The sequence below is a fragment of the Pituophis catenifer genome, unplaced genomic scaffold, assembly GCF_029215685.1.
Source record: "Pituophis catenifer annectens isolate HBS135680 unplaced genomic scaffold, rPitCat1.0.hap2 SCAF_1, whole genome shotgun sequence".
Taxonomy (NCBI): domain Eukaryota; kingdom Metazoa; phylum Chordata; class Lepidosauria; order Squamata; family Colubridae; genus Pituophis; species Pituophis catenifer.
The window spans coordinates 88,856,559-88,884,309 of record NW_027256881.1 but is presented as its reverse complement, the minus strand read 5'-3'; the positions used below and the strand labels follow the sequence as shown (position 1 = coordinate 88,884,309).

General features: G+C 38.4%; 1 protein-coding gene across 8 annotated transcripts in view; it reads left to right on the top strand.

Annotated features, from left to right (window-relative positions):
- The first annotated feature begins 386 nt into the window (after positions 1 to 386).
- MYB (MYB proto-oncogene, transcription factor) overlaps positions 387 to 27,751 on the top strand; it is a 39,964-nt gene continuing 12,599 nt past the window's right edge. The window contains exons 1-14 of one of the 8 annotated variants that reach the window (XM_070952378.1): positions 387 to 409; positions 5,351 to 5,468; positions 10,037 to 10,108; positions 10,780 to 10,872; positions 11,924 to 12,144; positions 14,316 to 14,541; positions 16,672 to 16,752; positions 17,419 to 17,514; positions 19,920 to 20,174; positions 21,573 to 21,938; positions 23,046 to 23,185; positions 24,656 to 24,770; positions 25,531 to 25,656; positions 27,609 to 27,719. In XM_070952378.1, coding sequence (XP_070808479.1) covers positions 387 to 409; positions 5,351 to 5,468; positions 10,037 to 10,108; positions 10,780 to 10,872; positions 11,924 to 12,144; positions 14,316 to 14,541; positions 16,672 to 16,752; positions 17,419 to 17,514; positions 19,920 to 20,174; positions 21,573 to 21,938; positions 23,046 to 23,185; positions 24,656 to 24,770; positions 25,531 to 25,656; positions 27,609 to 27,719 — 2,043 coding nt within the window. Of the gene's footprint in view, positions 410 to 5,350; positions 5,469 to 10,036; positions 10,109 to 10,779; positions 10,873 to 11,923; positions 12,145 to 14,315; positions 14,542 to 16,671; positions 16,753 to 17,418; positions 17,524 to 19,919; positions 20,175 to 21,572; positions 21,939 to 23,045; positions 23,186 to 24,655; positions 24,771 to 25,530; positions 25,657 to 27,608; positions 27,720 to 27,751 lie in introns of all 8 variants that reach the window. The other 7 variants (XM_070952386.1, XM_070952369.1, XM_070952401.1 and 4 more) reach the window with 7 other exon arrangements.

The window sequence follows — 27,751 nt, the reverse complement described above, 5'->3', positions numbered from 1 at the left end:
CCTCCTGAAGCTCAGCTCCGAGCCTTTTGCCGCCACCACCTCAGCCGCGCGCGCTTCGAGAGCCGAATGGGCTGGCAGAAGTTCCCGAGAGCCAGCAAAAACTCAAGAGCCAGCGGCTCGAGGAGCGCCTGCGCACTGCAGGGGCGCCAGATTTGGCGGGAGGGGGAGTGTCCAAAAAGCCTTTGTTAGATGGCATCTGTTTACAGAGTTACGCTTTCATCTCAACCTGTTTCCTCCTCCCCTCTCCGGCTCCTGAGAACTTAACAGCATAAGAACCCTTTTTTAAGAGGAGACACGCCAAGCACTGCTTCCAGCTGCATAAAGCCCTCTCCTCCCCCGCCCGCCCACCCACCTCTCGCCTTTTCCCCCCAGTGACTAATGCAAGGATGGCCAGGAGACCTAGGCACAGGTAAAAAGGCAAAGACTGGAAAAGGCAAAGCAAATTGCTTTGCAACACCGAGGCATTTTTTTTTTAATTTTTATATATATATAGATATATTTGTCGTTGTTTCTCTCGCGCGCTCTCTTGCTGGCTCTTTCGGTCTCAGATATGTTGGTAATGTTGCGCGCGCGTGCGAATTGTTTTGTTTTATAGCGACCAAGATTCTTTGGGGGGAAAAAGTTAAAAGGATTGGAGAGAGATTGAGAACTGTTGCACAGGGTTCAGAGGAAGCGTTCTCTGCCAGTTCACCTGTCAGGACGTGCGTTAAATCGTTGTATTTAAATAAAATGCTGCATTGAATCAGTTGGTGCTTAGCAACTCACTTTCTCTTGGGCTACTTAGATTTTCCCCCACCTCCGCCGCTTATTAGCGATTAGGAATAGATAATAACACTCGGATCCGTGCAAAATTTCCAGAAGGGGTTGGGTGAGCGTCCGACCGAGTTGCAAGTTGTAGGTGAGCCGAGATAATTTCAGTTAAAAGATTCGAGAGCCGTTCCAGTCTTGCAAAGGGGATCCGTTGCTTCTGACAATCGCGATCTTGGTTTGCGCTCGTTTGGAGGCGAGAGAGCACAATCCTTACGCAAAAAAAAAAAAAAAAAAAAGAGCAAAATGTCGGAGCTGCAGGTACCCGATTCCGTTTTCATTCATTCGTCTTTTCATTCATTCTTCGCGGCTGGGTAAATGACAAGCAGGGTGGAAGGAAAACTAAATCCCTTTTCTGCAGTTGTCGCTTTCTTTCGGGACCGCAAACCCATTGCCTTTGAATTTGGGTCTCTGTTACTTTCTTTTTTCTTTTCTTTTTTTTTTTTTTTTGAAAGTGCTTGCTAGTGAAGTTTGCGTTCGCGTTGCATGCGCTGTTTTTCCTTCTGCGGGAGTTGGAGCTTTCCTTGCAGCGTTGCATGGGACAGTTTGGCACCGCAAGGACAAGGTTGCAGGTGGGGGGGGGAGAAGATCGGTGGTTTGTCAACTGTCACTTATTTGGTAATGGTGGAGTTTTTGACCTTGCTTTGCAGGCCTGGGTTTGACAGTTTCTACGGAGGGGAAACTTTTACCAAAAAAAAAAAAAATCTTGCTGAGGTGCTCGTTATGTGGTGGCTTGTGATCGTCCGGGGCGAGGACGGCTTGTGGTTGTGGGGAAATGTTGCAGGGTGGAGGTGACTGAGGCTACCCGCTGCTTACTCCTTTTCCCCTTTGCGCTGCGACGGCATGCAAGCAGCCGGCGAGCGAAAACCTGCGCCTCGTGGTCTGCAGAAACGCTTTCTTCAATGCGGGATTGTTTGCTTAAATTAGCTCGGGACAGCGTCCACGTGGAGTCAAGGATTGAAAAGCCTTTTCTCTTTCGCCTTCTCCGTTTTTAACGCGCCCTCTTTTCCGCTCAGCTTTCCTTGGCACGGAGGGCGCTTAACCTTTGGAACTCCGGAAAGTTCCGCTTTACTTCTAGGAAGAGAAAGGAAAATAAAATAAAGCGAGGGGCGGAGGAGGCGGCTTTGCAAAACCGCCTAAGGAATAAATATATATATATATATATATATATGGCCGTTGCATGCATGCATGTATGCAGACAACATTGCTAATCGGGCTGGCAGAAACGATTTGGGAGGGGGGGTGGGTAGTCAGTCTGCGGCGCTGCCTATTTTATTTTGAGTGGTGGCACGCTTCCCAGCCGCACGCTCGCTCGCTTCCTCCGGGTCGAGATCCGCAGCGCCGTGCGGGGAAGAAGCGGGGGCTATTATTGAGCTTTGCACTTGCACTTGGGAGAAAGCGCTCGACTGTGCCAAAGGCGCCGTCTTCTCGACGCAAGCGCGGGACTTTCGGGGCACTTATTTTTAAAGCGATGTGTAATGATGTTTCTCATTGCAAGAGTGAGGTTGAATAGAAGGATGTAGAGGGGGGGGGGAGGAGGTGACGAAGACACCGCCTCCTCTGCTCCAGTGGGATTGGTGAAGGGCCATAGTTCCCCCGTTGGCAACGGGCAGGACGGGCGGGGACACAGAAAAGAAAACCACCCGGGGTTCGCTTCTTTCCAGCACCTGTCGGACTAGAAGACCGGCGAGAAGGATCGCGAGTGACTGCCCTTCGGCTGGCTGGCGAATTGCTCGCTTTTTCTTCAATCACAGTGACAGCGGTAGTAGTAATAGTAGTAGCTGTAGTAGTAAGCGGCAGCAACAAATCACTTCCTCCCCGCCCCATCCCCACCCTCTCTCTCTCTCTCTCTCTCTCTCTCTCTCTCTCACACACACACACACACACACACACACTCTCACTTAAATTGGTTGCACAATTGAAGTTCCTTGGCAAGAGCGGAGTATTCATGAGTGTGTGGAGTATTTATGCACAAATTAGCTGGAGGAACGGCCTTAACCCTTTCCGTTTCTGCAGCCTGACACGTCATCTCAGACTGCTCTGAGCAATTGCCCGTTTATGGGTTCTAGAGATCAAAAAAAAAAAAGTGTATGGATGGAGGGACAGAAGGCTAGAAAGAAAGCTGGACTGCTTTTATTGGTTGGCTTTTTTTAATTGCAAAATGTGAGAGCATTTGAGTCCCACCATCCTCATCTGGAAAACAAAAGAACAGTTATGGAACTCAGCTTAAGGAGCCTATAAAATTGATGTGAAATTGGAAACTAAGGGTTTTTTCACATTGTCATGATTTTTGTTGCCTTGATGCCTGTTAAAATAAGTACAGCTCGCTAGTAGGTAAAGCTTAAAACATACAATTAAAATCTATACCAACATCAGAGAGCAGAAAAAATATTCAACTGTTTTCACAGCTCCTCAAGCCCCTATTGCGTGGAGCACATACACACACACATATACACAATTAAATTATGCACAGAAAATAAACCTCAAATTCATTTTACATAGGAACAGTCCAATCATATGATCAGCAATTTTTGCATGTCATAACACTTCATAAAACGTCACTTTTGATTGTAGGGTCAGTTTCCTGGGAAACAAGGGTTGCACTGTAGCCCAATTTAGTTTGGTTTTGAGTATTTTATACCAGTTTTACTGGTCTCTTGTGAGTGTCTAGAATGATGAGAATAGGTGGCACAAGATATGTATACATATTTATTTGCAAAAATAAGTACAAATACTTAGAAAAAGTATAAAAATTTATTTAGAAATTCTTAGTTTACTTTTATCTGATTTTTCAAAATGCATTTAAAAGTGACATTAAAGTGCATTCTATTAGTGTATTGCCATAGGTACCCCTTAAATCATCCATATTTTCTTCTCCACTTTAGATACAAGCTTTAGGCTAAACTTTCAAAACTTATGTTTACATTTTCCAGTTGAAAATAAAGTGTTGCTCAATAGAATTTGAAGTAAGGCAACTGTCATTGCAAAATACTTTGCATTTTACCAAACTACATGAATTAAACTGGATGTTTTTAGAAATTTCTGCTCTCGTATTCGCTTGGAAAAAAAGCTGGGGCACTCAGCAACTGAAGCACATTAGATGGGATTGAGGTAGCAATAGTAGGAAAACTTGTATTCTTAGAGATACCTGTACTTGGCCATGAATTGTGAATTTCTTGTCATTGCAGAGTAAAACAAACCAAACTGACTAGTTGAATTTATTTTGCATTGACTGTTGACTTTGGGCACTTTGAGGCTACATTGCCAGGCATATGTGCAAATTGATCCTCTTCAAAGTCAACCTCAAAGAATTTAGTAGCATATATCCTTGTAAAATATGTCTGCTGTTTCTTCAAGTACATAGAAATTTCACTTAGTATATATAAGTGGTAGGTGGGAATGACTTTGGGAGACAAGAGAAAGTGCAGCAGAGTAGACAAACAGTAAAATTAGTGTCCACAGAAGGACATGCGGTATGGGAGACTTTTCAGAAGGGACCCTCCTTGTTTTCTGTAGTGTAAAAAGGGAGGAGGGGGAAATATTTCAGACCTGCAAGAATCTATTAGGTATCCCTATAATAAAGGTAGAGCTAATATTCATTATTGTGTTTCTTGCTTGGACTACATTGAAGGATAAACAGTGTAGTTTGAACTAGGATCATCATGTCTAGTCTGCAGAAAACCTGAAGATAAACGGATGGTGGGAAAGTTCTCACTCTGCTGCCATCTAGTGGTCCTCTAGATTTTTGCAGGCTGGACACTGTAGTCATAATTTGAAGTTAGTAGGAATGTGATTCCCAAACTTTGTGTCCCACGGTTCCAGACTGAATTCACAGGGGCACAGTGGAATATTTTACACTGTGTTAAAAAATGGAACTGTTTGTGGGTTTATTGTGGTACGCCAAGACACCAAAGCACACGGTGTGGAATCACTGGGGTGCTATAAACTGAGGAAGTTTGTAAACTTCTACAAGAGTTATTATACTAGAGCTATTTGGCATAAGAGGTTATTAAATAATATGACAGTAGGATAGTATAAAATATTAGCCTTCTAAAAATGTAAAAACTTGGTTTTCATCTGAAAATTAAAATGTGGATTTTTTTTTACCTCTTTGTGAGATATTCTTTGAATGATTTGGCATAAGGATTCCAAATATGTACTTGGGCAAAGGACACAGCCTCTGTTCCCTTTATTGTCCTAAACATTGTATTTTAATTTGAAACCATCATTGGTTGAACAGCTGCCAAATGTGTAATTTACCACTGATCTAACAGCATGAGCAGGTCTAAACATGCATAGTAAGCAGAAGGTTGCCAACCTTTTGCTTGTATCTGTGGATACCAGAAACAGCAGAACCAGTTCAGAATGCTAGAACAGAATGCAGAACAAAATCTTGTCATGCAACTTTCCAGACAATTACCCCTATAACCTTTGCAAAAGTTGTTGACTTTCGCTAACTTTTTATAGAACCTGTGATATTGAAATCAAACTCTCCCCTTCAGTGTTCTGTCTTAATTTTGCTTTCTGTATTTCATTTCTTCAGCATATATAGCAGTGATGATGAGGATGAAGATGTTGAGCTATACGATCATGACTACGATGGGCTGCTCCCCAAGGGTGGAAAACGTCATTTAGGGAAAACACGATGGACCCGAGAAGAGGTAAACTGGCTTCATACTAAGGGTCTGTAGAAGACAAGAATTTTAGTACCATTTGTGGCTGGCTTCTCAAGCAAGTGGATAAGTAGAACCTTTTGGTTAATAAATATGAAGCTGAACACTTAATTTTTTTTTCTTTTAGGTTGCCATGATTAGGCCTGTGCCTAAAAAACGCAGAATTTGCTTTACAAAAGAAACCACACACAAGTAGTTTAGCAATAAGCAGTATCTTTTGAGAGGGAAATTATATATAATGTCGATGTTGGGGCCTACTCACACTGGTGCCAGTTGTGATAGTGAGGTGAAAATAGGAACAGCTAAAAAGACAATGGACAAATGAAAACCCACTAGTTTAGAAGGAAAACGATAGAGAGGTACTGACTATATTATTATATTGACTTGGAAGCCTGAGAAGTCAATCGGGCAGTGGAAATTCTATTTCCTGCACATTTTCCACGAAAATCAGCACAACAGTAATCATGTCTTTGTATGTTGGTTTGTATGAAAAATGGAGGTGGTTCTAGGTGGGGCACTGCTTCAGCTATTTTGAATACAGGGTTCAACCTGTTGCTACAGATAATGGCTGATTTCATAGCAGTTGGTCAACTGCAATAAGGTGTGTAGAAATTGGCATTATGCACTTGATAGAAAATACATAGAAGCCATTGGAAACATGTATTACGTGTAACTGGGATTTATATGTCATAAATGGTTTCCACCATTTAATAGGGTCAAGTCCTGAGGCAATAACACATAAACCAACTTTTCTCATTTCTAATGATTGTCATAAAAGAAACAAAGACTGAAACTTCTTTCAGTCACAATTAACAATGCATAATATTTATCCCCTTGTAGACAGATAATCAATTAAAGGTATTACAAGGAGAATCACCCTCTTAGTTTCTACAGCTTGAGTATAGGATGGGTAATGACTCGGTTCACACATTACATTTAGCTAGATGGTTCTCTGTTTTCAGCTTCCCAATTGTTATCAAGAAGCAAATTCAGCCAGCTGTGGCTAACTCCATAGCAGTAGCAGTTAGACTTATATACCACTTCATGGTGCTTTACAGCACTCTCTAAGCAGTATACAGAGTCAGCATATTGCCTCCAACAATCTAGGTCCTCATTTTACCAACCTGGGAAGGATGGAAGGCTGAGCCAACTTTGAGCCAGTCAGGATCAAACTCCTGGCAGTGAGCAGAGTTAGCCTGTAATACTGCATTCTAACTACTGCACCCCATAAATGTTCAATCATAAATCATGGTTAAACAGACAATGGCTTAAAATGAAGTGTGAAGGAGGACAATGTGACATCAAGAAGGAATTAATTTCAAAACAAAAACTAAATATAAGGCTGTCCACTTATTAAAATTGGTGTTAAGCTTAAAACATTGAGTATGTTTAAATAAAGTTTCTAAATAATTGAGTTGTATGTTTAGAACAGTAGTTCTTATGATATTAATAGTGTTTACCACCTAACTAAATAATAGGAATATAGTCTTTTTAGAAAGCTAAATATTAAGAATTGAATTAGTGTTTTTAATTCACATGTGTAGTGTACTCTGTATTTCTTTGGCACAGGTTGCTGTGTTAAAATACTAAATTTGCAACACTGCTGGCAATAACTTCAGCTGACTTTTTGCTAGAGACTCCAATTTTCATATTTAGTTTGCTTTAGTTTCAGTAACATGTTGATATGTAAACATTGACAGGTCATTTTCCCAATGATTTTATAAAAACTTAGGTTGTTGCTGCACTATTTGGCAACTCTTCAAAATAGCCTCTGCGGCTTAAATGTTGTGCTTTCTAAACCCTTCCTGGAGGTTACTGGGTCAAATGATCACAAGGAAGTAGTCATCAAAATTGCAACAAATTAGTACATTTCTTTATAGGGCCACAGAGAATAGCTTAAGGATGATTGTTACGTTACCAAACCAACGTTGTTACCAAACCAACGATTTGGTTAAGTTAGTTGAACATGGTGACAGTTATAGCAGTGGCCGCCAGCCTTCTGGGCACCAGGGAATGTTTCTGTGGAGAAAGGTTTTTCCGCGGACTGGAGGGGGCGTGGTTTTGCATGCTGCCTGCATCCCTCAGATGAGGCTTCATTTGTTTGCCCAGCCCAGTTGCTGGCATGCCGTGGACTGCGTGGTTGCTGGCATGCCTGTCCACAGACTGGGGGTTCGGGCCCCCCAAGTTAAAGTTTTGAACCTTAATTGCATCTAGAAAAGTGCTTCTATGTGGCGATTCTTTTATGTTGCAGCATAGTATTTGAAAAAATCTCTTTCTTCGTGCTTTGTGTTTTAAACCCAACACACTTTTAGTAATAGCACAAGACAGTATTCCAGGTAGAACAATGCTTTCCACTCACAGGCACATTTTTTATTAATATATTTGTGAAAATAGCCATATTTTTACAAATATATTAATATATTAATATATTTGAAGAAGGTGGTCCCATGAAAATAGCCACGGTACCGCCTCCTGCCACTGATAGCCTCCCACCAGCCAGTATGCTCCCACAGAGAGGGACTCCTCAGGGTGCCGTCGGCCAGACGATGTCGGCTGGCGACCCCCAGGGGGAGGGCCTTCTCTGTGGCAGCACGTGTCCTCTGGAATGACCTGCCCCCGGAGATACGTAGGATCCCAGATCTCAGTGCTTTTTGCCGTGCCCTTAAAACTTTTTTATTTCATCAAGCCGGGTTGGCTTAAACCCCCCCCCCCCCCACCTTAGATGTTTTTAATTGTTAATTTGATTTTAGTTGGGGTGTTTTAAATTATTGGGCCAAAATTTGTTTTACACTAATTCACTTTTGTACTGTAAATTAAATGACTTCAACACAAATGGTGCCAATATAGGAAGTGATTAGAGCAGCTTTCTTCAACCCAGCCCTCTGGATAAGATGAACTACAGGTACATATAGCATATGCACCAAAGGCAAATTCCTTGTGTGTCCAATCGCACTTGGCCAATAAAGAATTCTATTCTATCCTATTCATGATTTTCAGTTAGCATAGTCGATAACCTTGTTTGTTGGAAATTTGGGGGCTATGGTCTGAACTGTCTGGAGTACAGCAAGTTAGGGGATGCTGAGGTTATATGTGAAACTTGAACTAAGTGATACTGTCTTTATATTTCTTCATTTCTATTTTTGATCTTCATTTATTGGCTGTGGACAATTCACTGTGAGAGGCTATATTGCAGTTGCTGTCCAGAAGATTTCTCCCATTGAATTCTTCTCACGTAGTAAAATTGAACCTAACCAATCAACTATCTCTAGCTAGTGATATGAATGCCAAACGTCATGGAAATTGGATGTCTGCAATGGCAGATCTGTTTGTTGTATATACATGGTTTAAGTCGATGTGTGGATAAGTCAAATAAATGCATCTACACAACTATACATTCAAGATAATGCTAGATGCCTTAACTAAATATGTGATGTGTTTGATTCGTGTTTAAGAGGCAAGCTAGTCAACCAGGTTACTCCATTTTGGTGTCTACGTGGATCATGTGATGGCTATTTGCAACCATATCAGCCAGCTTCTGACAAACGAAGTCATTTGGGAAAAACCAGATTTGCTTAATGACCGCATATTTCACTTAGCAGCTGCAGTGGTTCATTTAACAACCAAAGCAAAAAGATCAGGCTGACTCACTTAATAACCACATTGTTTAGCAATGAAAATTCTGGTCCCAATTGTGGTTGTAAGTGGAGGATGACCAGCAGTGTTTTGTACCAGTTGAGAACCCAACTTTTTCACTGTTGTGGTTTGTTTCATCCCAACCTTCAACTTGACTGAATATAATAAAAGCATATGATGCATACAAGTCTCAAATGGGGTGTGTACCTAGGAATGCAGCAAATTGGCCAACCCTATTGTTCATATGCTCCAACAAACCCAATTCTCTGCCAATGTCAAGTTGATAAGGTGAAATTGTGAAGAGCTATACATTTGGGACTCCTTCCATCAGTTTGTCTTTAAAATAAATTGTAATCATGGTTGATTACCATTGAATTATAGGAATCCTGGCCTCTGCAAGCATATACATACATCCCTGGCCATTTCCATCCACACACATATTTCACCCTGAACTTATGATGATGTCAGGACCAACCTTGGCAGTCAATGCATATATAAATGGATGGAGAGAGAAATGGGCAGAATCTATATCATGTTTCTTTTTCTGGAGACAAAGCCCTGGCATATTAAAAAGAAAAAAGCATGTGACCTTTAAAAAGTTTAATTACATAATTTTTCCTGACTTCTGTGGCAGTTTTGATCTTCATCAAGCATACTAAGTTTTCAGTGCTGATTTCAGCTTAGTTTACCAGTTGACAGCTTTCCAAATATAAAATGTCACACTGTTTTCATTGAAGAAAACTACCCAGTTGAGAAATGGGGAAGAAAAAGACTACCGTGTTGCCTCAAACAATTAAATTGGAAATCTCACCTTTCATGTTTATGGAAAGCAAGGATATTCAACAATTCATAATGTTGGTTTGGTATTTTCCCTGTTTTGAAATGAAACCCCAAAATAATGGAATTTATATTACTGTCTTTAGGATGAGAAGCTAAAGAAACTTGTGGAGCAGAATGGCACAGAAGATTGGAAAGTTATTGCCAATTTCCTTCCTGTAAGTAGGCCTCTTTTCTGTTTATAACCACACATTTATCAGCGTGCAAGGAGAGAGGTTATTTCATAATTACAGATGGAGACTAAATAGGCATTTGGGAGACTTTCAGAACTCAAATTTATATACACTTCTTTCACTTCTCATGTGAAATAAAGGACGGAAAATATAAAGAGCCTTTGGGGGGAGATTTTATGTACAACAGATGGCCGATACATCATATATTTCACATAGTTAAACAACAAAAACTTCAGAATAGAAGTTGACTGTGATCTTGGGTTGATGTCGCTTGTTAAATATATATTTATAGTAAATATGGTTGCCAAAATGCTAAAGGGGAAATATATTATTAGTAAGAATAGCTTGCTTTTATTGGGTCGATAAATATGATCAAAATTTTAAAATGCTCTCAGTTATGAAAAACTACAACAAAGTGCCTGGGAGCTGAAACAGCCAGATAGTTGATTTCTAGCAATGTGTAGCTGTGTGTCTTACTTCTCTCCGTACCACTGTACTTACTCTTGGTAGCTGTACAGGTGATATCCTGAGCAGTAAAACAAAAAGGCAAGTGGAACCCTGCAATAAACATTGGCAGTTTAGATGTTTCTGGATGACATATTAACATCTGTAGCATTTTGTAATAATTTGCTTTGGATTTTGTTCTGCAATCCTAGAATCGGACGGATGTACAGTGCCAGCATCGATGGCAAAAGGTGCTAAATCCAGAACTTATAAAAGGCCCATGGACTAAAGAAGAAGATCAGCAAGTATGTTTGAGTAATCTGGATTTTACTGCTTCCTTAATTTTTAATATTGTGTCTAAACAAGCTGTATTCCAAAAGTAAAAACTCTGCATTTATATAGAGCATTGCCTTTTTTTTTTCTTATTGCTACAGAATTTATTTTTTTTACAGCCTCTCATGCGGCCTTGAAAATTTACCAGCATTTTAAATTGTTCAATTGGGATAGCCGTAGTGTAGAATATTTCAGAGACTGAGCTGTAAACCAAGTACTTTCAACAGCAACTATAAGGGGGAAGAAGGATGGAAGCAGTGTCTCAATGGAAGCCCCGCCTCTTTTGTATATGCACAATGTTATGGATATGAAAAGGGTAGCACTTGTAGCATGATACTGCTTTTATCATTCTGGTGAAAGCAGGAAGTTTCCTATAAGTACAACCAAACACATTGTGATGTAATTATTTAAGTTATTAATTAAAACTTTTCAAAAAAAATAGTATTTAGCAGGTAGCAGTTAGTTATTTTTGAATATTATATTCAAAATAACATAGGTTCTATTTTATTTTTATATTGCAGAAGGTATCCTCTGTAAAACCTTGCCTTTTGTTACACACATATCATATTAAGCAAACAATCTGTTATACTCTTCAGAAAACTGTTTTATTTACAAATGCATAGTATGATCTTGTTATTGAAATTAAAGCTCCTGTGCTTAATATGGCTGACTCATCAGAAGAGAGCGCTTATAATTGTTATCTTGGTGGATTAATGACTTTCAAATACAGAGTAAAACCACCTGACTGAATATCCTTTGGTTTCAGCTGATTGTTTCTTAGCATTGGAGTCATCCAAAGCAGGTTGATGGAGGGAGATAGACTACCTCATTGAAGTGTGTTGCAAATTAGGGAAGCTTGTTTATAAGTTGAAATTGGAATTCACCGTGGGGTTTTTCTATTAAGATTTCTCTAATCAGTCAACAGACAATTATTTGATGCAGTATGGTGATTTCAATTTGGCTCTATTTATATAACACTTAACCACTAGGGATAGTTTTTTTATTGTTGTTGTTTATTTGCAGGTAATAGAGCTTGTACAGAAATATGGCCCTAAACGCTGGTCTGTCATCGCCAAGCACTTAAAGGGAAGGATTGGGAAGCAATGCAGGGAGCGTTGGCACAACCATTTGAATCCAGAAGTGAAAAAAACATCCTGGACAGAGGAAGAAGATAGAATTATTTATCAGGCACACAAGAGGCTTGGAAACAGATGGGCAGAAATTGCAAAGTTGCTACCTGGACGGTAAGGTCAGAACATGACAATTAAAAAGAAGCCTGGATGGAGTGGGGAGATTCTTTCTCTTTTATAGCAGAAAAATATTTCTGCACTTTAAAAAGTTAAATGTTGCTATCAGTTGCATTATGATACATCAAGTAATAGACAAGTCTGTCAGGTTTAATTCCATTTATAATTTTTTTAATTAAAGTTTATTTAGTTCTACTGTATCTTTCAAACAAAATCTACAAAATTCGGATGCGTTTTTGTGCATATTTCTAATACATTTTTATATCCAGTTTTCCTAATGCATGCTTTTGCAGCAATTTTTTTTGCTTAATATTACTTTTTCCTATTGTATTTTTTGTTCAAGTTTTTCATACAAGGGTCCGTCTGAAACTCGTGAGTTGTGGGGTACCATTAGATCATAGCAGTGCATGCTAACAGCAGAAGGGCTAAAATATACAGCTACACATCTTAAAGGTTGTGTTTAGCAACAGCAAAGAAGTGGGGATAAATCAAGTTAACAGTTTTGTGAAGTAAAACACTTGCATTTCCATCTTCTTCCCTTCAGAATCACAGATTTCCTCTAAGTGATCCACCAGTCATACACACCAAGCCCAAATAATGGATTTTTAAAAAATTCTTTGAACCCTCAGCCCCCCAAAATGCCTGCTCTTGCCTTAATGTCTGCAAAATAGTATCACAAAGTCTAGAGAAAATGCAGGTATCAAGGGAAAAAACTATGCACACAGGAATGTGAAGAATAACATATAACATTGTGAACTAAGCCAATTTTCCCATCTACATTTTGTGTGATTGCAGGAACAAGTTAGATAAGATGTATGTTTTGTGTTGAGTCTTTATTACTAGAGCTTCTTTTAGAGGCCATTTTCTCAATTATGTCTGATCTATAGATTCCTTCATTTGATTACATAGATCATCTCCTGTATTGCCAGTAAGCAAGAAGCATTGTATTTAATACTTCAATAACAATCAGAATTAGATGAGAAGGGACACTGGCTTATGGACATTTCTATGAGTGCTGTATGTGTGACATGTATCCATGTCCTGCTATTCAGATTCCTGTGGATGCAAAAAAAGAGGAAGCATAATCAACTTCCTTTTTTTCTAATTAATGTACAAAGTGCTTGTAGTGAACATATTGATATCTTGATGTCTTTTAAAGATTGCAAAAAAAAAAAAAATCCTACTAGAGACTGCCTATTGTATGATCAAGCTATGCTAGAGTGGACCAAACACTTTGGCAATCCATTTTTCTGATGAGCATATGGAAAAGCTGGAAATAGGTCCTAAGTATAGTAGTCAACTGTTAGCAACAATTGTTTTGTCCCTGTAACTAGAAGTAATAGATAAGACCTGTTACCAATTGCTGTTTGTAGATTACCTTATGGAACTGATTAATTCCATCCATCCCTTTAACAACTTCTAGCCTCACGAGGAACTTGGGAAGAATAACTTATTTTCATAAAGGTTTACATAATATTTTTTCAATGTTTTCATAAGGTTTTCATTAAATTCAAGCAACATTAATAATGCTACAGATTCTTGTTGATCATGTATTTCTTAGATGGATGCCTATTGATTTGGGGTATCTCCATATAGAACTTGACTTCAAGCAGCTATTTCTTTCACTTGCCTATTTAGTTGGTTTAATTCATTAATCTGGACTGGAGGGTGGGAGGAGGCAATCCTTTTTTCTTTTTTCTTTTTGCATTAAATATGTGCATTGGTTTCATGCAGCCAGGTTCCTATTAGCATGTCAGATTCTCTTTATATTTCACAAGCGAAGAGCCCTGATACATTATACCAAAAAAAATCAGGAAGTTGCTCCATGTCCCCATTTGAACTTTATGTTAAGGATGCAGTGTCTGGGATCGGAGAAGACTAACATGAGTTGGGTTCAGAAGTGGCGGAAGATTTGCTTTGTATGCAGCTATGTATTATTGTATTTTGTGGCTAGTTTTAAAAAGGAATAACTAAAATACAGAGTGAAATAAGCATCTTGAACCTGCATAGGAAACTCCTATTAGAATTCTGAAACATTAAGTAAAACTCATAGTAATAAAATAATTGTTTCCTCCCAGTCAACATAATCAGGTCTGAAAGTTCTATTTGTGCAATATATATATATGAATATATATATATATATTTCTTTTGCCAATGTTTTTGTGCAGAACTGATAATGCTATCAAAAACCATTGGAATTCTACAATGCGTCGAAAGGTTGAACAAGAAGGTTATCTTCAAGAGGCTTCAAAAGTCAACCAGCCTTCAGGTTTTCCAAAGAACAATCATTTAATGGGTTTTACCCATACTCCACCTTCTGTGCATCTGGCAACAGACAGTCAAGCTGCAGCGGCCAGTGACTATTCGTATTACCACATTTCTGAGACGCAAAATGTAAGCTAATGGAAACATTTGGATTAAAAGTTAGATTTCCCAGCAGTTGAAATTGTGCTGTTGCATCAATTTGACAGTAGTATTTTGTTTGGATAGGAAGCGTCTGTGATCCAAAGTACCAATGAGGTTTACATAGCTTTTGGTTGGATCAACATTACAGTATTAGATACTCCTAGATTATACCAGGTGGCCAGAAAAAATGCTAATTAGGATTTCTCAGTTAACTTGTAGATCTTTGTGTAAATGTATTGCACTAAACACGGAGTTTTTCTAAATAAATGCACATAGGATTGCCCTCTGAAAGCAGGCCTGTATTGACTTTACTGAGAATAAAGCCTGCTTAAAATGGAACTCCTTTTGCCTGAACTTCTGTAGGATCGCTCTCTAAATTGCTTCTTCTTGTAAACAACTCTTGTCAGTAAATATGCTCAGATAGCTCAATATTTTTGACTCTAGATCAGTGTTTCCCAAACTTGGCTATTTTAAGATGCATGAACTTCCAATTCCCAGAATTCCCCAACCAGTATGCCTGGTTGAGGAATTCTGGGAGTTGAAGTCCATACATCTTCAAAGGGTCAAGTTTGGGAAACACTGCTCTAGATCACAGTGGAGTAAATGCAGAGAGGCATCTATTATCTTGCTTTGATGATACTTTAAATGTTTTAATTTTTTAATTTTAATAATACATTGGAAGTTAATGCAAAGAAAAAACTTACACTTCCTTTGGATTTAAATATATACCTTTCTCCTAATCTATACATCTGCCAGTTTATAAACTGGCTAGAGACCAAGTAATTAGTTTATGCAAATACATTGTACATGGATATATACCCGTGATGGCGAACCTATGGCATGCGTGCCACAGGTGGCACACGTAGCCATATCAGTGGGCACGCCAGCTCAGCTCTGGCGTGCATGCATGCACCAGCCAGCTGATTTTCGGGCCTTCTGGGCCCACCAGAAGTAGGGAAACAGGCTGTTTCCTGCCTCCAAGGGGGGGGGGGTTCTTTCTTACCTGGCTCCAGATCCTCTCTATACATCTGCGGAGGGCAAAAACAGCCTTTCCCACTCCCTCGGAGGCCCTCCAAAGGCCTGAAACAGCCCATTTCCCAACTCCCGGTGGGACAGGAAGTGACATTTTTTTGCTGTCCCCAGTCTCCAGAGACTCCTAGAGAGGCTACCATCACGTGCCAGGAGCGGGGGGGGGGGTGTTGCATGTGCAGGACAGGGTGCATAGAATTATCGGTGTGGGCTCGCACGTACAACCCTCCCCCGCCCCCCCCTCCTGGCACGCGATGGCAAAAAGGTTAGCCATCACTGATACATACCATAATCATTACTAATTGCATAAAATAGATCTAAGAAAATCTCCAAAAATCCAGCAAGGCCCTTTTTAAAAATGTAATTGGTTATTATGCATGGAATAATTTGAAAGTATAGAAAAACTATTCAGAATTTGCCAGGACTCAGAAAATGTCAACTTATAAGACAAGTATGTATATTTTCTTTGGGTTTTTAATTTTAATTTGCATAACATTTGAGGTAAAATGAAATGTTGAGGTGAAATACACTTGGATAGAAAAACTTTATTTCAGGACTTGGTGAGATGTGGGTAGCATCACAGGGTTGTGCATTTTTATGTAAGGTAACACAATAGGTAATTTTGTTCTGTTCTTCATATCTGGGCTGTAATATAGAACATGATATTCTAAATTCACTGCCATAATGGTTTATCCATATTTTACTGTTAATGTTTATGAAGCTTTAAAGGTCTATTGTAAACCAGCAATTAATTCTAAAAGTCAAGAACAGAATTATTTAATTTTCTGCTGGATATAATAACAAATCTATCATTCCAGGAGTGGCCCTAATGGTAGTGGTCATGATGCTACCAATTTGTTAGGGTTGTTTTCGTTACTAATTACCTGGCAACTTGAGAACTTCGTAATTTTTTATTTGAAATTATTAACTTCAAAAGAACACACAGTTGCATTTCAAGGAAATAGAATGATTAATGTGAAAGCTTTTGTTGTTTCTTTAAGCCAGTTATGTAATTAGGAAGTATTTTAGCATGACAAATAATTTACATTTTTTTATTTGTGTTTTGTTTTGTTCATTTTTTTGGCATAGGTCTCTCCTCAGATCCCATATCCAGTAGCACTTCATGTAAATATTGTTAATGTACCCCAGCCAGCTGCTGCAGCTATTCAGGTAGATTATTTTAAAGATAATTTGAAGAGTCAATTTGATGTAGATCTGGTGTGCAAATTAGATGCAAATACTTTATTTTGTAGTCAAGCAAAAGCAAAGGTCTTTCATGTTTTATGGCAAATGTTAAAGAAGTAATTTTGTAGATAAAATGCTGTGGCTAGCTCTACTGCTAGCAAATTTTATTCCAGTCTTGAAAAGATGTGGAATTCCGGGAGTTGAAGTCTACACATCTTCAGATTTACAAGATAGGGAAACACTGGTTTAGAAGAAACTGGCTGAGCAACATATACTCAGATTTGGTGAAGAAAAACTGCAAAAGCAGAAGGGGGAAATATATTCCAGGAAAGGAGGCATACTTGGTTGAATTTAACCTCTCATTTGCTCAACCCAGTTATCAGGGAAACCAGTGTTATATTTACATTCTAAAAAGGAGATGAGAGAGGATGCAATGTTGAAATGAGGTGAAAAGTTAGAAATCACTCCAGAATGATATCTTTAGTCTCATGTTCTCAACATGAATCTCTGTAAAAGTTTAGTGGAGACATTCTTCAGTTGGTAGCAGTCTCTTAGGCCTATCTACAACATGGCACGGGCCATTCTTATCATGGTGACTGCAGCATCTGGCTGGGCCTTTACTTTCTCTTTTCCCTTAACTCTTAATTTCAGAGACACTATAATGATGAAGACCCTGAGAAAGAAAAACGAATAAAGGAATTAGAATTGCTACTAATGTCGACTGAGAATGAACTGAAAGGGCAGCAGGCATTACCAGTAAGAATGTCCCCATGTATTTGGACGGAGGGATAGCAGCTTTACCCCAGTGCTTCTCTTCACTTTTTCTCTCTCTTCCTCTTCCTTCATTTTCTCTCTTTTTATATGTTACTAATTGGGACTCTATATTTCCATTGACTGGGACAAAATATTATAGCCTTCTTACCTGATTTATGCTGAGATGAAATATGAGAAATGAAGAACTTACATTACTTTGCATAATGGAAATGTAGTGTCTAACTCTTGCATTTTGTTTCTCCATGGTGCATTTCATCAGCTACATGTTATTTTGTCCTGTGATTCTGAAACTTCCATAGAATATTTAATTTAATGGCCACCCTTTTCACCCAATGTGTCCTTTCACACTTCCAAAATAATGGAAAATGAAAAGCCATTTGGATTTTGCAGTTCTCTGATGAAGAAATATGTGCAAAAGTGAATAATATACTCAGAAATTCTTTTAGTAGTTGATATTACCTAGAGAAATGAGTTATTGCTTGTTTGCACAAAAAACATGCTAGACAAAATAGCATGCAAAATGCATCTATGGGAACAAGTATACACAGAAAGATCTATAATTTGTATGCAGTTTTAAAAAAAACATGCACAGTCAACCCACTGTAGAAATAGGATGAATTGAACTTAGGGGCAGAAAAACGAAAACTTGAGAGGAATCCAAGTGGACAATTGTGTTGATTCTTCCTTTATATATTAAACGTTTAACACATATTAAAGCCATTTTGATGTAATGGTGAAGGTACTGTCCTAAAAACCAGAAGTCTTAAGTTTTAGACTTAAGTATGAAAGCCATGTGAGTGGTGGCTTGGGGCAGTCAACTCTCTCTTAGTGCAAACCACCTTGCAGTGTTGTTGTGAGGACAATAGCAGGCAAGAATATTAAAGGAGCAATAGTAGTAGGCACCTTGGATGCAACTCCAAAATAACTGGCGCACCACTTGAACATAATTGACATTGAGAAAATCACCATCGGTCAATTGGAAAAGGTAGCTTTACTTGAACAGCCCACATTCTGCAACAATTCCTTTTAATACCATCAAACAGCACCTGCCTACCTGAAGTCCTTGGGAAGGACTCAATAAATAGATACAAATGCCAAATCCAGTCTAAACATCTGGCTTATTGTGCAACCAACCATAATAATAATAATACAAGACATACTGTATGTAGCTCTTCCCTCCGCCCAAACCCCAGTAGCGCTCTTCTCAGAAGCAAGTGAGCAACAGGAAAGAAGCAGGCAAAGAGTGAAGCCTTTCTCTGTCCACACCCTGCTTACCTGCTGCTTTTCAGAATACCACAAGCATCATTTGCCTGGGCCACTTTTGGCGTACATATTGCATCGTGGACATGTTGCATCTAGTTTAATTGGCTTGGGAGACTTCAATTCCAAGTGGTTTGGGAATCACAGTCCAAGTCATGTCATGATCTTCTTCATGTTTTCTTTAAGGAAAGTTAGATTCCATAACTGCATGCATCAAACCGAAGTATTACGGTACTTTAATAGATAAATTTGTTTTCCCTCCCTGTTTCTTTTAAAAAGGAAAAATAACAAACCAATTTATGAAATGAATTAATACAGGTATTGCAGAAAAACCCCAAGTGGTAGCCAGCAGAAACCTCTGTGCATAATTGAATTCTGTCAATATTTAATTTCTAGTTAATACGACAAGGCAACTGTGTGCATGATGCCATGTTAGTTTGGCCACGTCTAATTTTCGTCTTACATTTTGCAATTTCTTGTCTTGCATGGTGATACTATAAAGAGACTTCTATTAATTTGCTTTTCTGCTTTCTTAACCACATTGATTTTACAGCCTTTCCATTGCATTGGTGTAAGCTGTAGTGCTAAACAGGGATAGGAAAAAGTCCCAAAAAAGTTGATGCTAGTTCTAATCTTGACCCATAAAAATAAATCAGACCAGTTCAGGTAACTTCAGATGTGATAATAGAGCAGACCTAAAAGATTTAACTTCTAAATCCTTTAGGTACAGACAAGCGTGAGCTTGCATTAGAGAAAATCTGCTATTTCCTTGCTTCTCACCAGGAAAATAAATAGAGCTACTTTGGTGAAACAACGCCATGATTATGTGGCTTAAAATTATACTTACTTGCCCAGGATGCAGAGTTGTTGCCCAAAATGAGGTAATGCCAAAATGAGAGCTATAAATCATCTACCCTTCTAAAACCCGCTCTTGCTGCACTGATGAAAGGAAACATCTTGACAACTGTTTCATAGGCATTAAGTGCTTAAGTGATGCAACCACTTTTATCTTTTCCTTTAACAGCCATCTGACGCCTTGTGCAATTTCATTACTAAGTTCCTTCTGCCTTTTTCTTTCTCCACTTTCCCTTCTCATCCCCGCTTCCCCCTCTTTTTAGACTCAGAATCACACTTCAGATTATCCAGGATGGCACAGCACCACGATTGCAGACAATACCAGAACCAGCGGTAATGGTGCAGCCATTTCCTCTTTGGGGGAGCATCACTGCACTGCATCCCCACCCATGGACCATGGCTGCTTGCCTGAAGAAAGTGCATCCCCTGCAAGGTGCATGATTGTTCACCAGAGTAACTTCCTGGATAATGTTAAGAATCTTTTAGAATTTGCAGAAACACTTCAGCTAATAGATTCCGTAAGTAGAATGATCATTTTCTGAAAATGTGACTGTTAGGGGAATCTGCCTGCTATGTTTACAGCTGTAATGTTTTCTTATATATATGGTCATTCTTTACTAAATGTTCAGGCCACCAGCACAAAAGGCTAAATACAGGTACCCTGTTTCCCTAAAAATAAGACATCCCCTGATAATAAGCCCAGTCGGGCTTTTGAGCACATGCGATAAAATAAGCCCTCCCCAAAAATATTTAAACGCTTGCGCAGCCGGTCCCTGCCATTTCTTCTGGTTAGGTTTAGGGAGACAGAGCTGGAAATCTGGTAAAACGGCATGAGGAGCCCCATCTTGCTCAATGCGCCCCAAAATAATAAGACCACATCGAAAATAAGGCCAAGCGTTTATTTTGGGGTTCAAAAAATATAAGACGGTCTTATTTTCAGGGAAACACGGTAGTCCTTTACTCACGATCACAAGTAGCCCAACATTTCTGTTGCTAAGTGAGAAATTTGTTAAGTGAGTTTTGCCCCGTTTTACGACTTTTCTTGCCACATTTGTTAAGTGAATCACTGCAGTTGTTAGGTTAGCAACACGGTTGTTAAGTGAATGTGGCTTCCCCATTGACTTTGCTTGTCAGAAGGTCCTAAAAGGTGATCACATGACCTTGGGACACAGCAATGGTCGTGAGTATGAACCAGTTGCCAAGCATCTAAATTTTACACATAAGATCATGGGGATACCACAAAGTATAAATATACAAAAGTATGAAGGCTATTGCTTAACGGATTGTAAGCCGCCCTGAGTCTCCGGAGAAGGGCGGCATATAAATTAAAGCAAAAAAAAAAAAAGATCGTATCTGAAAAACAGTCATAAGTCACTTTTTTCATCTCCTATTTCAGTAATATATTAGACTTCTGGATCCCAGCTTTTTTATAGTGCTGATGGGTTTTTTTTTATCACAATTTCAATAAAATCATTGTATTTTTAAAGATTCTAACTGAAGAGTAAGAATATGTGTTACTTTTAAGCACTGTAATTTGCGACAAGAGTTTTAATAAACTAAAAATACATGACATTTATAACATTATAAATATTGATTGATACACAATTTTCCATTTAAGGATGTTGCTATTGTATAAGTTTAGTCAGTAAAATATATTTGTGTAACAAGACTTTATAATTGAATGAACAGCCAGTTTGAGATAAAGCTTGTTCTTTTTTGGAATATATCATTAGGATGATTTGTATCTTAAATTTTTACATTTTGGAAAAGTATCACAATTGGGTCAAACTCAATTAAAAGGAACCAATCTTTCTCCTTTGGTTAATTCTGTGTTAGTAATTCAGTTGAGCTTCTTAAAATAGGTGGGAGGAATATGCACTCTCTCATAGACTCGTGGCTTCCCCCATTGTTTCCAGGATCTGTCGTCATGGGGTGATCTCAGCAGTTTTGAATGCTCAGAAACATCAAATGCTTCACCTACACAGGTTCCCTCAGACAGAACCCCACAGCTTCAGAAAACAGACAGCAGTGTGTGTAGGCCTGAAGGACACCCTCTTGCAGACTTGAGCAAAGCCATGTTGAGTCAGGATTCCTTTGCCTTACCAAAGTCCTTGACTGGCTCCAAATGTGGCCCAGCTCCATTGGTCATTCTGCGTGCAAAGAGAAGCCATTCCATGAACCATTTAGCCAATGGTCATAATAAGTCCTTCATTCTTGCTGAAGTCAGCAGCTCAACTCCTAAGCATTCCCCTGTCAAAAGCCTGCCTTTCTCTCCTTCCCAGGTAGAGCAACTTTGTTTAAATGTTACTAATTCTCTAAGTCAGTAAAGTGTTAACAACACGGAGAAACTAATCTTTGGGGCAAATGACTAATCTCTGCTGTGCTTGTTAATTGCATTCTGATTTTGAATCTACCCACTGTTGAGTTTAGAGAGCAAACAATCTAACTTACCTGTATACTTAATTCTTGATGATTTGGGGAGGATTTGTTGTCTGTTTGCTTTATTCTGCCTTGTAATTTCCTTCATCTGTCCAAAATTAGCATTCCTATTTCCCGTAATCATTTTTTATTTCATCCATTTTGCAGGATGTTTCATATAATCCCAGAATTTGGGCTAAACAATAACTTCCAAATTATGTACTAACAAGTTCATTTTTAAAAAAGAAAATCACATTAACCTAATAATGAAAATAAATTTGGGGGGTATTGGAGGAACTGTGCAATGTGACTTACAAATCAGTTGAATGGATATACTTAAATTGTCTTGGTGACATAGAAGATTTAAACATAAAAGTGTTTGCTTAAATAAACTGCTGGACCTTTTCTTGGAACAATTAAAATGATGAGTTAATGAATTCATCTTTACTAGTACTGCAGTTCTGGGTTTCTTTTCTAAATGGTAACAGTCTTTTGCAAACAAAATCAAATATTTACATTTTAAAAGCTCTGTGCATCCTTTACTACCCATGCTGTTAAAGCAAAGTAATGTTTTAACAAAGAAAATAGGAAATTATATTTTTTTACTTGTTTCTATTAAAAAAAAAATCCTATGTTTGTTCTACTTTAGCTGGAGGATTCAACAATCTTCAGAAAGCAAATTTGTTCTTCCCTGATAGCTAAAATTCCACTGAAACAGGTAGTTACTCTTTAAATATCATCTTGGAACAAATCTAAAAAAAACAGATTTGAATAGGCTTAAGTAATAGAAATGTAAAATTTTGGAAATACAGTAATCAAAATGCATAACAGCATACAGACTCTTAGATGAAATTAGTACTGATGCACAAAGTTACACTGTGAGTTCCTTTTCTTCACTTCTCTTGGTTTTACTTGATTACACTGTTTCAAAAGCTAAAAACCATTAATTCCATAAAAATATACATTTGCAGTTCTTCAGCACTTCTTCTATCCAAGAAAGTCTGGATCTGGAGAATCCCATTTTAAGTTCCACTCCACTGTGTAATCACAAAGTCGGTACAACACCTCTTCAAAAAGACCAAGGATTTAAGAGCCAGAAAGAAAATAATTCGTAAGTCCTCTTAAATTATACTTTTGACAGCAGTTTCAACTCTCAGTGAGAATGTTGTAGATATTTTGTATGTGTGTGGAATTGCTGTGCAAATTATTTTCTCCTTTCTCAGTGAAAGATAGCTTGGTGCTTAAAGCACCTTTCAATATAATTAAGGTGGCAAGATACATAAAGAGAGTTTTGTCATGGGTTTGAGAGTTACGTCTCATATTATCCCTTTACAGCAGAATCCTTTCTATAACTGTTTGTAAAATATATAATATAGGTAGTCCTCAACTTATGACCACAATGGAGCCAAACTTTATGTGCTAAGTGAGAAATTTGTTAACTGAGTTTTGTCCCATTTTATGACTTTTCGTGCCACATTCGTTAAGTGAATCACTGCAGTTCTTAAAGCAGAAACATGGTTGGTCAGTGACTCTGGCTTCCCCATTGACTTTGCTTATCAGAAGGTTGCAAAAGGGGATCACATGATCCCGGGGCACTGCAATTGTCATAAAGTTGAGTCAGTTGTCAGGCATCCGAATGTAACCATGTGACCATGGAGATGCTGCAATGGTCATTGGTGAAATGGTGAAAATTCAGCATGCAATGGTGGAAAATGGTAATAAGTCACTTTTTTCAGTGCCGTTGTAACTTCAAACGGTCACTAAACAAACTGTTGTAAGTAGAGGACTACCTGTATAGGTTCATTCTATATTCACAATAAGTACTTCATTTACACCAGGTAATTTACTTTATTTAAACAATTGATGTTGAAATTAAAAAACAGATAGGCCTTGTTTAACAGTGGTAATTGAGACCAGCAACTGTGTTGCTAAGCGATACAGTTGTAAAGTGCAGCATCATGTGACTTATGTGCTGACTTACAAGGGCAAATGCCGCATAGTTCCTGGGCCCCATTAGTCTTGTGATCGCCATTTGCTACTTCCTGCCAGCTTTCCCATTGACTTTGCTTGTGAGAAACCAGCAGTGAAGGTTGGAAATAAATGGTGATCTTATGACAATGATGCTGTGACTGTTGCAATTGTGAGCCAGTTGATGAGTGGCCAGATTGTGATTATAGGACCACGGGGAGGCTGGGACTGCTACAACTATGAAGAAAGGTGACCGGCCCCCTTTTTCAGCACTATCATAACTTCAAACTGTTGGTTAATGAGGACTAGATGTACAGTGCTAAACAAATTCATTATTCTGTATCATCTTCTAAGTGTTTGAATAATTGTGTGCAAATAAGTTTAACAAACAAATAAATAAATACATGTAGCTTGCTTGTACAACAAGCCAGTATGAATATTTCCATAATATAAATGGGAGAGTGAAACTGGGAATTTACAGCTGTAACACATTCTAATTGTTGCAATACTCTAGTAGTTGCATTCTAAGCAAAATGTTTCAACTAATGTCTTGAAACTTGTTTTTCTCTCTCTTGCCCCTCCCCCAACTCTTTATTTCTTTCACTTTGATAAGTTTCAGAACTCCAGCTATCAAAAGATCAATATTAGAGAGTTCTCCTCGAACGCCAACTCCATTTAAAAATGCAATTGCAGCTCAAGAATTAAAATACGGACCCTTAAAAATGCTGGTAAGAAAAAAGGGCACTAATTTAATGATCAGGCAAACCTTTGTTAACAGCCATATGACCAGAAGTCAGAAAAATAAAACAAGCAAAAATGAAAATATATAAAGATGAAATGACATTAATACAAATGTACAGACCTAGGGAAAGGCAGATAGCGTTCATTGTGGTGAACTCAGAAAGATATATGCAACCAATGGCCTGCAGAAGAACTGATAAACAGAAGTCATGCTGTCTTACCCTGAAATTTCTTTAGGATAGGATTTATTTATTTAAGTCATTGGGCTTCTTTGTAGAGAGAGCAATGAAAAACATACACACTGATAAAAGGAAATACTTTTGTAGTACCCGAACAGACAGGAGAAAGCATGTTTGCATCCAGCCTGGCCAAAGTGAAGGCCTGTCAGAATTTCAGAAGTGATAAAAAAAGAAATAGGAAGCTAGTGGGTGATTTAATGAGGTTTCTTGGGAAGCTCCGGTAGGACATAATCTTTGGGAATGGAGGAACATGACTACACTTGGCTATAACAAGCCAAGAACTGCATGCCGAAAGTTAGTAGGATCAAATTGGATTTAATTTAATTTGCGCCTATAGTGATTGAAATGTAGATAATACCATTTCTTTTCCTGAGGTCACATTAAATTTTTGTGACAATTTTGGGAAGCAATCCAGGAGCTCCACACCAAATTAAATAAACCTCTGGGTTTTAGCTCTACTATAAGGCATTTTCTGCTGTTCATGTGCATTTCTCTCTCTTCCTGTTAGCCTCAAACACCAACTCACCTGGTGGATGACCTGCAAGACGTCATCAAACAGGAGTCTGATGAATCTGGTATTGTATCCAGCCTATGTGAAAATGGTTCCCCTTTGCTGAAGAAAATAAAACAAGAGGCAAGTTAAACCATATTTCCTTAAGGTTACCTTAAGCTCCATCAGTTTAGAAGCCAACAAATGCTTCTAAATCACTTTAGGCACTGCCTCAGGAAATCAACTTTGGCAGGTTACTTTCAGAAAAGAATTTACTACTCCAATTTACATTTTTGGGAAATTAATCAGAATATTCAGAAATGGTTCTAAACTTTGGTTAATTGAAAGTAACACATGAAGTTGCCAATAGGAAGTCCAATAAGATTTAATAGTCCTAAAAAGATACTACAATATTGCTATTTTTGACTTCCAATTTCATGAAATTCCACTACTCTCTCTATTAAGTTTAGATTATTTTGGATATCAGTAGTAGAGCAATAATTTGCATTTAGCAAAACATGTCCAGGCTTATAATCCAGTCAGTGAAAAGACATCTTTCAACATAGCATGCAATCTTTAGTAGAAAAGAAATGCCTTTGAAATCTGGCTAAATTCATGTTATATCAATCAAATAGGAGCAAGTTTAAATCTGTATAAAGTGAACAGATCCTGAGTGCTGGAGTTCATTGTTAGAGGTGTGCATGACACAGGAAATCCATTTATTTCAAGCTTGGAACAGATTTGCCCCATTCAAAATGCTCTCTGAGAAGGATTTGAATTGGCTTGTTAAATTGGCTTGTTCCTTTGGAGTAATTGAGCACTTGAATGTTCTGCGTTCCTTCAGAACAAAACTCAAAAATATTTTAATCATTCCGGTTCTAGTAACTTATTACCAGGTGTTAGTTCCTTACTTTTCACTTTAGGGCAAGAAAAGTAAGCGGGTTGGTGGTCATGTTGACTGATGTTTATATCCTAACTGCTGAAAAATTAGCGAAGGACAAGGTTTTTAATTGAAAATATTAATGTAAAATGCTTAGAGACAATAGGTTCATCAACTGAGAAATCTATTTTGATTAGCATCTGTTACTACCCACCCATTTTTGCCCATTCAGAAAGAAATTCAGTTTTCAGTTTCTTTAAACAAAACTTATGGGTCACTCCAGCAGATTGCAGGACAAAAAGAGCAGTTAAATTATTTAATATTGTTTTTAATTAGTACATTTCCTTGAGAGATTTTCCTGAGGTTTTGACCTTTCTATTTTTTTGACATTTTGGGGGGAAATCTTTTTTCTTTCTTTCTTTTGCAGTTAAAGAACAAACTCAAGGTTTTCTTTGCCTAATGTTTTTGCTTGCATAGTGGGGTGTCTAGTGACTGCCAGGTGGGAGAGAAAGGCTGCTAGTGCTTTTGAATTGCATGAATAATATCACAGTAACATTAAAACAAGTTCTAAAAGTGCGCATATGCATGGCAAATCTGAGCAAGCCAGTATTGCACCAGTAGTATTTACATTTAAGTAGCTTCTGTAGCATTAATACCACCTCTGGTACGAAGCAAAGCAATGGACACAAACATGCACTTTTGCATTATCTACACCAGTGGGGACCCAGCGGTGCATTCAGGTGAAAACTCAAACATCACCTTTTTGAAAAGCAATAATTTACCAGGCAGCTCCAATAGTCTTCTACTTGTGTTTCATTGCTTCTTTTCAACACTTCACTCCTGTATTACCCCACATAGGCTAAAGCAATAGCAGCAAGGACATAATGGGCTCCTGCTTCTCTGTTGGTTAAGGTGGAAGAGATTTGAAGAAAGCAGCCTAATCATAATTCATCAAACAGCCCAGTCCAAACACTCTCTAAATGCTTTCATGTTGGAACAAAACAGTATGTTTTCTTTCACACTCAGTACACCAAAAACAGCTTTTTCAAACTCGAAACACTTCGCTTATCTCTGTTGCGTGGAGCAGCTCAGGACATTGTACGCTGACTGAATTAGGTTTGGTGCCAAAGCTTATGTCAAAACGCACTTGCTGTTAAGCAAGACAGAATGTGTCAATCAACTCTTATTTTAATATGGCTTTTGTTCCTGCCTGCAGGTGGATTCTCCAGCAGGGAAAGCAGAAAACTTCCTTTGCTCAAATAGTTGGGAAGGGGAAGGGCTAAACGCACAGCTTTTCCCATATGCATCATCAGCAGAAGACGTTCCTGTATGTATTACTGTCCTACATCTCAACTTCTT